This window comes from Protomyctophum parallelum, assembly GCF_964188405.1.
Source record: "Protomyctophum parallelum genome assembly, chromosome: 4".
Taxonomy (NCBI): Eukaryota; Metazoa; Chordata; class Actinopteri; order Myctophiformes; family Myctophidae; genus Protomyctophum; species Protomyctophum parallelum.
The window spans coordinates 43,326,436-43,339,453 of NC_139700.1; the positions used below are offsets into that span (position 1 = coordinate 43,326,436).

Here is a 13,018-nt window from a genome sequence, read left to right on the forward strand (position 1 = left end):
TCTTTTCACCCAGTGTCCATTATCTAATGTAATCCTGGGCGCTACACTTCCTCTGCCAACCTGGGGGGGGCAGCGGACTGACCTAATGCTTCCTTCTATGCATGAGGAGTCCAAGCTGTTTCCCCGGCCGGACGTAGTAGCGCATGGAAGGAACTCGTTATTCCGACCAGTTCCTTTCCCCTCCATCAGGCGCCCAGGCTGGCCAGAGGGAGGTAGTTTTAGAGACCAGGATTACGGCATGTTTTTGTGAGGATACCTACCCTAGGGGACACGGGGAAAACATGCAAACTCCACAACAGCAATATAATATTAAGAACAGTACTGGACTGTAATGGGAATGTGGGCATGTGGGGGGTAACAGAACGCAGGGAGACGTAAGATATGCACATACATACATACATCAACTTGCAGTAGTACACTATCCCTACAGATCTGTGCAAGTAAAGACCAGTTCTATGCAGTAAAGTACATGCATTACATACACTTAGCTACAGTATGTACTGTACATTTTGTGCAAGTAGCCTTGTGATCTAAAATTTGCATGCATAGCTTAATTATTATTATAGTCCCAAGCTCTTGTCAATACTTTGGATTGGTTAAATAATTCATGAAAAGCACAGACAGAATTAATCACTTTCACTTTCAAACATTTGTAAATGGCCATTAGCACGGCTTGTGAGCTTGTAGATCAACTATTTCCACTACATACATACAGATAGATAGATAGATAGATAGATAGATAGATACTTTATTTATTCCCGAGGGGAAATTCAGATGGTCCCACATCTCATACAGTCGTTTGATGACTATAGGTTCATACTTTGATGACTTAGGTCGCTTACATTTCATGAGCTTTCATTAGTCAGGTTTCAAATAAAACGTCTGGGTTTCCGAGGCTAGGTTTCACCTGACAAAAAGAATCGTCATACTCCTACGCAGATCATTTTTCAAAATGTAACAGCTGTTTACGTTGACCTGTAAAGCATGTTGGTACAATGTGATTTATTTTTGAGGGGCGCTAGCCCCTCCTATATACAGGTTTAATGTTTGTTTTTACTTCAATGTTTGTTTTAAAAACGCCATTGACAACGAAGAGAAATTAATGGTTGCTTTTAGTTCAATGTTTGTTTTAAAAACGCCATCGACAATGAAGGGAAAATGTATGTCATCTTGTCCCTAACACAAACATTAAATCCCATTAACAATAAAGATAATTTGTTTATTTTGACACCGTTTGTTTTACAGCATCATTACATAATAATAACCTAATCATAGCAACATGAGTTAGACTTTAATATTATTAGCGCCCCTCAACTTCACACAGGTGTGATTTTATTATTTTTATTTGCTATCTAAATAAATTTTGATTTGCTCTGATTTGATGTGATTGCCGTCTCTCCAGATAGTGATCATGGAGGTCCAGGGGCTTAAGTCCGTGGCCCCCAACAGGATCGTCTACTGCACCATGGAGGTGGAGGGTGGAGAGAAACTGCAAACAGACCAGGCTGAAGCCTCCAGACCTCAGTAAGACAACACCAGTCATCTCAACATTATTGCCCAATGCTGCGTTTTAATTTATATCGTCTCAGTCAGTCGGGTGTAAACCTCATATGTCACAAACTTGTTATTTTTCAGGATTCAAATTCAAAAGTAGAAAAAGTACCAGATCGACAATCTCTTGTACTGTAGATGTGATTCTTTTTAATGTTTTTTGTGACGCTGTGTGATCAAGATAGGCATTCATTTACGAAGAAAATAAATGCATAAAGTTAAAAAATGGAGATATTAGGTTTTTGCCCCAAATCAAATCAAATCAAATGAAAAAAACCTGCACACCATTTTATGCTCCCAAATATTTCTTTACTGAAGTGGTAACGTTTCGGGCCGCAGCCCTTCCTCAGACCTTCAAGGAATGAGTAGATGTGTATATATATATAATGTGACATAACACACCTGTGGCCCATCAACCATGCATCAGTCCCAATCACTGTCACCGGTCTGTCAAGAGGTTTTTGCCCGACACAAACGATACGTTTTCACACTGTGTGCACACAGTGTGTGGCACACAGTGTGTGCACAACTGCACACTCAACTGCATCAATGATCCAATGCCATGTGTTCAGCTTGTTTGGTTGATTGTGTGTTGCATATTCATCAGCAGCATATTTTTGTCTTTGTGACTAAATGTAGCCTACTACATTTGCAAACAGTGCTGTTGAGTGTTGACCACATTGTCCACATGACATTTGTGCAACAAGAGCCAATAGACTGACACCACGGCGCATATTCAGGGCGGAGTCACCACCCCCAGGGGAAGTTGTGATTTGCTCTCGTTCACTGCAATGCAATTTGCGGCATTTCCAAAACAATATTGCGCAGAGTAGCGATTATCAAACGTATTTGCAATGCCATACGTTGAAAGATCTGTTGCCCGTGGACAAGGCACGTTACCTCTGCAAGTTAGATATTATCGGCATAGATGTTTGTCCGTATGTGATTAGGGATTGGAATAAGTTGCATTGGCAGCCATAGAAAATTCTTACCCTGGGCTAAAACCGGATGTGACGTTTATGGGCGTTCCTGTCTAGCGTGGTGTCAGTCTATATTAATATTCTAACTTTAGAACAGATTAATTGACAACAATGCAGCTGCGTGCGCAATGAGGCATCATCACTGTGCTGCCTGCAGTGCAGAATGTAGGAAGAAAACTTTCATATTATTAGCAATTACTCACCGAGTGCTGACATCGTGAAATGGAGGATGTCATGTAAGAACACACTTTTTGTTGGTTACAGACCAGGGTAAATATTAAGTTTTGCCCCAAAGTCTTGCGTTTATTATATTATATTGTTTTTGAGCAACGTAACGGCAACGCACGTTTGGCGGGTTTGAGGGTTCAAGGTGTTTATTGTCACACAGATGTACAGGTACACCATTGTGAAAAACTTAGGTTGGGTGATGCTCCACAATATACATATGTAAAACAGTAAATAAATAATACTAAGTCTAAAGGTTTTAAAAAGTTTAAAATAACTCTGTATACAAGGCTGTAATACCATGGAAAAGTTCAATGTTCATTTAGGCTTGTTAAGCAGTCTTACAGCCTGGGGGAGAAAACTGTTGAGTCTGCTTTTGTTGGCTTTGATAACGCTGGTACCATCTTCCCCCGAGGGCAGCAGCCTGAAAAACACTTTATGGGGTGTGTGCAGGGGTCATTAATGATCCTCGGGGACTTCCTGAGGCATCGCTGAGTGTACAGTTCCTCCATGCTGGGCAGCCGACACCCAGTGATGCGCTCGGCTGAGCCAGTCGTTAAGACTGGTCACTTTCTGCTGTTTAAGGGATGGGAATGACGGTGCTGGACTTGAAGCAGGTGGCTAACAGTTCTGAGGGAGATAGGTTGAATATCCCCGTGAACACGTTCCACCAGCTGGTGGGCGCAGGCTCTCAGGACATGTCCCGGGATGCTGTCTGGACCGACTGCCTTGCGAGGGGGGGCCTCTGACGGACGACCGTCGCTTCCTCCTCCCGTCACTGATGGGAGGAGGCAGCGACGCCCGTCTGTCGTGGTCCCCCTCAAAACGACTGTCTACCTTTGCCTATTGGGAGGACAAATCAACTATATGCGTACTTTTCTCTGACGGTCAAAGCGGCAGGGGCTATGGGCCCCCTTTCATGTATTTCTGTGCACGTACCTGTCCACAGGCTGTTTTCGCCAGAAATGTTCACTGGCTGGGGCAGGCTATGTAACCCACAGACAGAATTATTTAAAGGACCTATAACATAAAATTCAACTTTTTCAATTTATTTTGTGTTTTTGGGGCTCCCATGTGTGTTTTCTATCCCCACAAATAACCAATTTTGAACAATCAGGCCTTCATGTCATATGGGTGTTTTAATGGAAATTGCTCTCAGAAACAGCTCGACTGATTTTGGCCTCATCGTGATGTCATCAATGTCACCCTACTTTGTATAATTCCTCCTTTTCTTCAGTCTTCAGTTGCAAATTTGCATTTCCACTTTGTTTACAATGTCCACCATTGTTGATTTTCCAAGCTGGCATGGAATGGAAACAAGCCTGGTGTTATCTAGCATGAGTATTATAATGACTCAAATATTAAATAATCTGCATATCAGCACCCTCTCCACCTCAGGACAGTGTGGTACTGCAGCTAAAACTGCTTTCAAAGTCCAGAAAGAATTGACAAGGCCTGGTTATATCAGAGTGGTGATTGAGGCTCAAACCATTAGAAATAACTTTGAAGGACATAGACAATATGATTATTAGATATTAAAAGCAGTTTTAAAATGCATGTTATTTCCGCTTTAAAACATTAAAAAAACACAATTGTTAGGATTTAGAAGATATTGTGTACAATCGACCTCAGGTCTTAATAATAAGATAATAATATAATAATATAATATAAAGATAATAATTAAAGTGGAATCCCCTTTCGCTTTCATACCGATTGTGGGTCTATATATCTCTAAACCCAGGTAGCATTCGCATTCTGAGGAGTAAATGCCAATGCGATTTAACCGCTTAGCTTGAATTTTGAAGATTAACTTAATATAATATGCGCACAGCCTTGAAACTGTACTTGATAATGACATGCAGCGGAGCCCCAGCTGTAGATTTGAAATGCAAACCCACGCCATGAGCCTTGGGCTATAGAAGGAAGACTGGAGGCTATCGGAGAGGTTTTCATGAAACATGTCTCTGGTTTAATGGTCCAGAAGTCTACAGAAATGAACCACTTTCATGAATATGGAAGGTTTTATTTGTCACTAACTTATACAGTATAAATACAAGCAGTGAAGTGTTGTTGGGACAATGTTTGAGCGGCGCTCCTAGCTCTTTGTGTATCTGTGTCTGTCCGTATGAGCACGCCAGCACAGAATTGATGACTTTGATTGGCTGAGCTAAGATGTATGATGATGGAAGATGTATGATGATAAGTGCTCATTTCACACAAGTATGATTTTTGTATATTTAACAAGCAGAATTTCAAGATTTTCACAAATAGCGTAAATAGCCAATCTATAGGCTCACAGTGTTGCTATATGCGACCAGTTGTGAGCTTGTAGGTCGGGTATTTTCACCATCGTACTGATCGTAGTACAACCAAATTAACTGAACAAAGTCCATACTGGCCAAGTCAGTAGCCAGTATATTGTCTCTGTCAGGTGGAATGTACAATGTACAAAACACGAAAATAGAATAAATAGGGAGATGAAACTAGTTTGCTGCCCAAACAGCAACAATATACTACAGTATGAACCATAGACTGTAAAAAATATGGACAAAGCGTTCCCCGGGTCTAACATGAACGTAAAATGAAGCCTGAAATCCCTTGCATTCTAATGCACTGTAAATCGCCATCTTTCTAGATCCGTTTTGGACCAGCTGGCCATTGGCTGGCTCCGTTTGGGTCCAGCTGGCCATTGGCTGCCCAGACAACGAGGCGGGACTTCCCCCCTTCTTCTCCGTTGGTTTTTATTTTGACTCGAGTGGGAGGAGAAGACTCTTGAGTGGGAGGGGAATCCCGATCATAGACGGTAACGGTAGCCACGCCCCTCAGAACATACGCGACTTTATGGTCATTATTTTAATTAATGGGACCATAATTTTCCAAAAAGAATATTATGACATTAGAAATGAGACTTTAAACTAGTGACTGGAAGAAGAAAGTATTCATGACCATGTTTATTAAGGTAATACAGTCTAGGTGAAGTTGGGCCAAAATACATGGGCCTCTATGGAGCTATGGGGCTTTTTGGGTCCAGTCCAGCGCCACAACAGGCCATTATATGAACTACCGATTTCAAATGAGGCTTCACGAAATATCTGGCTGACTGCCCCCCTGGTATGAACACAGTTGAGTTTTTGGACTCCATTTTTAATCACAGCAGATGATGACCTGCACGTTTTGACAGTCACAAGCCAATGATTTATAGAAATTACAACTTGAGGAAGAAGTATCTTTCGGCTGCTTGAGCAGGGGGTTCAAAGGGTTCAAAGCCAAATATATAATTTTGGAGGTTCTTTGAGAACCAGTGCAGTGAGGGAAGGTTCCTGACAGACTCCCCATGTAGCATACTAAAAATTATAACATTTTGATTTTCCACATCAAGGATCAATCCTTGATCAATCCACATCAAGGATCAATCCTTGATGTGGCAAATTTGTACACTACAACGGTTGAGGAATAAGTATTGCAAGTGGTTCAAAGTGATATTTATTACACGTATACGTGGACGTTAGTTGACAGATGGGCTCATGGGTTAATGTGGCTAAAAAAATAAAAATAAAAAAAAAATAAATAGCAAACACAGTAGTAAGTAAATTCTCCGTCATCCTATACTCAGCGGCTCTGGATATGAGACTTTGAGACAAAGCGAAGCACTCCTGCAATCAGGATGTAATTTAAAAGATTGGACACATCTGTCTTGATCACATGACTATAACGTGTATCCGGCTGCCAGGTAGGGCTGCACTAATAACTTTGTGGCAGGCCCGTCTAGAGTTTGAATGGACAGGTATCAGTCAAAAGGGACAATGAAAAATGAAAAGGTCTGCACACTATTAGATGCTCCCAAATTATCTTTACGTAATTTACCTAAGATAATTTGGGAGCATCAAATGGTGTACGGATTTTTTTCTATCAGTCAAAAGGGAGACATTGAAGAGGAAGGACGAGTGGTGTAGGATCAACATATGAAATTTTCAGAACCGGTCAGCTCCAAATATGGAGATCTAAGGGTTTAACGTCACATGTGGCATGTGATAGTTGCTGGCCGGCTCCATATATGCAGATCTAGGTGATGATCCAGTCTTATCCGGGGTTTGATGACGTCAGTGTCGTGATCTTCTTATGGAGACTGCCTCAATGTTTTAAGACACTAGTCGGCGCTAATGGAACTCCACAATTGAGTTCCATTAGCGCCGACTAGTGTCTTAAAACATTGAGATTGGCCCAGGTAGGGCCCGGCCCTATCAGACCCTGTACACTCAAGATACTACCCACGCTGCCACACTTAGATCTCCATATATGGAAATGACCTGTTCTGACATTCCATATGTTGATCTGACCTCATCAAACCCTGTACACTCAAGACACGCTCCATATATGGCCAGTACAGAATTCATTCCATATGTTGATCTGACCCCCCCCCCCCCCCCCCAATGGCAAAGCGGCAAGCAGTCTGCTGTCACCCAGGCATCTTACTGGTACTGTATGTATGCCAAAATGCAAATCGGCCTGTTAATAATGCTTCGCACTGCATTTCAAGCTTGCTGATGTGCTACTTCTGTGTGACACTGTAGTGATATGATCAAGTAGGCAGGGCATTAATTTACCAAAAAAACATAAAAAGTTAGATTATGGATATAAGAGGTTTCTGCCCGACAGCAACATCATCATCATTATACGGGCTCGTTAGTGCTCATTTGTCACAATAGTGCTCATGTATCACTTGCATAGCGACTTGCAGGAATCCTTAATTTAACCCATTTCGGGCGGGAACCCCTTTTGGTGTTTCAAGCATTTCAAGCAGTTTTCTTTAGCTGTTGAAAAATAGCAGATCTACAAGCTCATAGCTCATAACGTTTTTAACTCAAATCTTTGCTTCTGGGGGGGTCCCTGGAACAACATATTTTCAGATGGGGGTCGGCGGCATATTACATATATATTTTTGGGGACCTTGACATGAAATATTGAGAACCACTGATATAGAAACGTCTTTTTCAGAAAAATACATTTTTTAAATTTCGACATCAGGCCTAAATGGGTTAAAGTCGTCTTCTATCTTTGAATAGCCAGCTAATGTGCTATATAAATTGATATAGCTAAAATCCAAAATGCCACAGATGCTTCCCATGTGTTATTTCACCTCCAATGCAACGCCTTTCCAAACAGCACCGGTGCTGGTTTTTTTCGAACCATTGTGGACACAAAGGTCACAACAAATCGCACTGGTCCAAATCACACCAGGCCCTCCCTAGTGACCAGGGAGAGATGGAAGAGGAAGCACAATGATTTTTGAATGACTTTTTGTCAAAGCGCTACAACACTGTCATTTTTAACAAGTTAACACCTGCTGCGAACTGGAGAGACCCAGACAAGGGAGTGTGTGTGTGTGTGTGTGTGTGTGTGTGTGTGTGTGTGTGTGTGTGTGTGTGTGTGTGTGTGTGTGTGTGTGTGTGTGTGTGTGTGTGTGTGTGTGTGTGTGTGTGTGTGTGTGTGTGTGTGTGTGTGTGTGTGTGTGTGTGTGTGTGTGTGTGTGTGTGTGTGCGCGCTTGAGTGGAGAAGAGCTAAAGGTCATCCACACCAAGCACATACATATAAATACTGTTTTAAAAATAACCGGCTCCAGAAGGAGTCCACTCCACAGCCGACAGATGTAGAGGATACATTTAACATGAAGTGTTGCATAAATCAAAGGGACCGTGGCCGATGAAGTGTTGTTTACTAGTCCCGTTGCCCATATAATTATGGACAAGTGATATGGGTGTTTCTCTTACACACGATGGAGGGGATTACACCGGCAAGATGTGCTTGTAGGTAGCCTATAGGGTTCCTAACCTTTCTATTACCACGGAACGGCTGACAGTTATTACAATATTATGTGTGGGGGGGGGATGCGGTGCTGCTCGCTCAACACACGTGAATGGTAAAAATACCAAGGATTCGACAGATGTCAGTGACTTCACTGACGACTCCGAGTCAACTTTCCACCGCTGTTTGGAAAATCCTGGTGATGCATCATAGGTTATAGGTTCATGGCCGGTCCCTTCTTGCGTATACCAGTGGCAAATGTGCCCGCCTATACCGCGACCAGTACACATACTGTACCAGTGGTTGGTAACGTCTGGCTTACAGTACAGAACGCACGAGTGGTGCAGTTGTAAAGTCCCTGGCCACCACAGTGGAGTGTAGGCGTTTGAATTTGCACAACGGTGCATCCGGTGCATACGTCTACCCTGGTGGTTCTCACATCTTGTTTTTTGTCAAGGAACCCCAAAATACTGGCAGGTGAGTCAGTATAGGACACAGAAATGTGTGTGGGGAAGAATCAACTGGCATGAAGACTAAATTAGGGAGAAAAAAGGGAGAAGACAAAATATCACCTTGATATACACATAAGTAGAGACAGAGGGAGATAAAATAGAGAGAGAGAGTGACATACCGGTGTGTGTATATATAGATGCTTATAGGGATATAGTAAGAGAGAGAGAAGGAGAGGGGGGAAGATAAATTCAGTGAGGACAGAGCATAAGGCAAAAATCTTCCAGCCCCAAAAGGCTTCCACTCTGTCCCCATCCTCAAGTCCATGTATACGAGCAGCTTTGACCATGAACCATCTGTTGCTCCTGGACAGTAAGACTCTCAAATCCCTCCCACACTCACACACAGGTCTTCTCTTCTCAGTGTGGATCTTGCATTCATCAACACTGAGAATGTGGCCCAGGCCGTAGCGTAACGGTCTGGGCACCGGACTGGTAATCCAGTCGCAGTGTGCCGCGGGTTCGACTCCCGGACCCGACACGGCCTTTACTGCATGTCATCCCCCCATCTCTCTCCCGTTTCCTGTCAGCCTACTGTCTGTCCCTTCAAAAATCAATAAAAGGCGTAAGCCGCAAAAAAAATATCTTAAAAAAAAAAACACTGAGAATGTAAACCAACCAGGCGACGGAAATATGCTAATACAACAACTGATACAAGTCGTATTGCATAAAACGGGAGGGCAGGCATTCACAACTTGCATACTTCCCGAGTAGATGTGATGATGATGATGATGATCATCATTATTAAATTCAAGAACCGCTGTCTGTCAGTCTGTCCCTTCCCTAGCATAGAGCAAGACAGCTGCTCGCCTAGAGCGCCTCCTCACAATGCCACAACGCACGGACATCCTCATGGAACCTAGCGCCAGGCAGCCTCAACCTCAATCTGCCCCGCATTACACATGCCAAACATTCTAACAATCATCTTAATTACATTAATTTGCGTCAAAAAACAAAACAAATCACGTGTCACCAGTGTCACCACTGAAATGCATGTTGGGACGGCAACAGATTAATATTTGCACACAGTTTTTGGGACGGGCACTGATTTATATTGGGACAGTTTTCCGTGCAACATCCCCTTTGCCGTCCCCACCACTGGGACCGCACCTCCCCTGTGACCGCACCTCCAGCCCCACGCTGTGAGAGAGACACACACACACAACATTCCATCCCCGTCCGCAACAACACAGAGACGGACACTTCTTCCTACCACCCTCCATTGAGACCTTTAAATCCCACCTAAATACCCACCTCTACACCTTGGCTTGTAACCCCCGTTGAGTTTCCATGGTCCATTGTTTTGTATCCGTTTTGTATTTTTCGTATGTTTGCTGTTGTTCTCTGTGTTTAGTTACAGTGTATTTAGTTTTATTCTTCTGTACAGCACTTTGTAAACTCTTGAGTTGTAAAATGTGCTTTATAAATAAAGTGGATTGGAAAGTGGATACCACCACCGAAAACATCCCTCGGCTATCTTACGCCACACGCCAAACAACAACGCTTGGCTAAAACAACTGCCGTACAAGTTGGACCATCCATCGCGTTTCGATCGACAGCTACACATCCCCACCACCGCCTGAACACGCAACAGGACAACTCCCTCCCAATCAGTAACGTGATCTATTACATCGCATTACCCACACTTTACATAATTTGGTGTTCATAATATTCAGAACGGGTAAGGGCTAGTAATAATAATAAGGCTAATACTAATAAGGGTAATACTACTAATAATAATAATAGTAATTAAAGATGGGCACAAGTGAAGTCCATGAGCACGTATGGCTCTGTGTTCCAGTGGTGGGAGCCTCCTGCTTTCCATTAGGTATCCTCTGCGGAAAAAAGGTCAAGCTCGTTAGTGGACGAACCGCCTGCAGCTGCTCTGGTGCTCCCCTAATCATCACAGATAGACCACGGCTGTTTGAACTGATGACCAGAGGGACGTGCAGAGAGTGTTAGGGAGGCAGTGGTGGAAAAAGTACTCAATTGTTTTACTTAAGTAAAAGTACCAATACTGCAATTTAGAACTATACTTTGTTACAAGTAAAAGTGCGGAATTGAAAATGTACTTGAGTAAAAGTACAAAAGTATCGGCATCAAAATGTAATTAAAGAACTAAGTATTCATAATAGTTCAAAATGTGTAGAATATCTATTGAAAATTGCCCATCTACAAGAGCTTGTAGATTGGCTATTTTCAAATGGCCGAAATGTATAGGGTTGAAGTGGTTAATGTAAGTTTTTTAATCAAATTTTAAATCTTCAAAGTAACTAATAACCTTAAGTTTTCAAATAATTGTAGTGATGTAAAAGTACGGGTAGCGCACCTACAGTCAGAGCGCGGTGGTCACATGAAGAGTAAGTGATGTAAAAGTAAAAATGTTGGCTCTGAGATGTAGTAGAATAGAAGTAAAATAATTGGAAATACTCAAGTAAGGTACACATACCTCAAAATTGTAATGAGAACCCCTGACCTATGGGATGAGAACCCCTGACCTAGGGGATGAGAACCCCTGACCTAGGGGATGAGAACCCCTGACCTAGGGGATCCTTGAGACTCACTGTTTCATGGATTATACAGTGTGTGCAGTACTGTATAGGGGATTGAAGTTCTATTTCTTGGGGAAGGGAGGCCAGCTGAGGGAGGTGGCAGGCAATCCACACCGTTTCTCTAGGTTATTTTAATGTCCCTGAACCTATGTTCGATGATGTGTCCATCTGTGCCGGTTAGATCACAGTACAGCTTCCCAGTCTTCTAAATTAATTAGAGGTAAATTGCCTCTGTCAGCTGCTAGGAATCTACCTACAGTATGTGCACAATATGTTACCTTGGAAACTGGTCACACAGGTGCTGTACTAAGTCATTGGTCCGACAACGACAACCTACCTCAAACCATAACCGCAAGCATGGAGCAGCTTGCATGTTCGCCAATCTTAACGCATGTCCACCAACCTTAATCCGGTAGTTTTCCACATGTCCGACTATTGATATGTCGGAAAAGCGTACGCACCCCGGTCACACTTGGTATTGGTGTTGCCCGACAACTGAGGGGGGTCCCTTTTGTATGTGATTGTGAATCTACTGCATGTATGTAAGAAAAAGACACAGACTACATAAGGTGACGTACAGTCCCAAATAATGTATACGGTAGAACCCACACACAACAGACGGAGAAGTGTTGGTGGAACTTAATCACACACTCACACTTGAAGACATATTATATTTATTACCTTTTAGTTCTGCATGCAGTTGCACAGTTCTATTAGAGGGGGGAAAGGGTTCAATTATTTCACTTTAGTTATTTCAAAGGTCTTTATTTCCAATTAAGACAACATTTGTATCCGTAGTGATTCATCAGATCATTGACAAATCAATAGTCGGAACTAATCACGGAGAAGCAGGGTAAACAAAGTGTTTGCTTTGTAATTGCCTTATTGGGTTAGGAGGGTTATATTGAAATAAGTGGTGGATAAAGTACTTAATCACAGTACTTGACTCAAAGTATAGATCCTCCTGGTGAAATAGTACTCAACTACAAGTTAACACATTTTGGGCGGGAACCCCTTTTGGTGTTTTAAACATTGTTATAATTTAGCTATTGAAAAATAGCAGCAGATCTGCTATTTTTGAAAAATCTAGAAAATATTTATTTCAGAAAACTGGAGGATTTAGAAGATTTTTTTTAAATTTTGAGGTCAGGCCTAAATGGGTTAAAATAGATTTGTCACACTCGGATTCTGTTTATTTAATCGTTCATTATGCCCTGACCGATCATACTGCTCCACTTTAGTATCAGTCAGATTTATAGAGAGGGAGGGAGACCTGCACACTGTCACTTGCTGGTTCAAGATTTTTATTTATTTAATGTCAAATGCATGTCTTTCGTCCTTCCTCAGGCATGTCTGAAGGTCGAAAGACCGAAATGTTGCATTTGACATTAAATAAAAA

At 42.3% G+C, this 13,018-nt stretch overlaps 1 protein-coding gene across 1 annotated transcript in view; it reads left to right on the top strand.

Moving 5' to 3' along the window:
* cadps2 (Ca++-dependent secretion activator 2) overlaps window positions 1-13,018 on the top strand; it is a gene marked incomplete at its 3' end in the record, with an annotated part of 161,750 nt that overhangs the window by 26,637 nt on the left and 122,095 nt on the right. Inside the window, exon 4 of the mRNA XM_083763979.1 lies at window positions 1,403-1,524. Within this exon, the coding sequence (XP_083620105.1) occupies window positions 1,403-1,524 (122 nt within the window). The remainder of the gene's footprint in view (window positions 1-1,402; window positions 1,525-13,018) is intronic.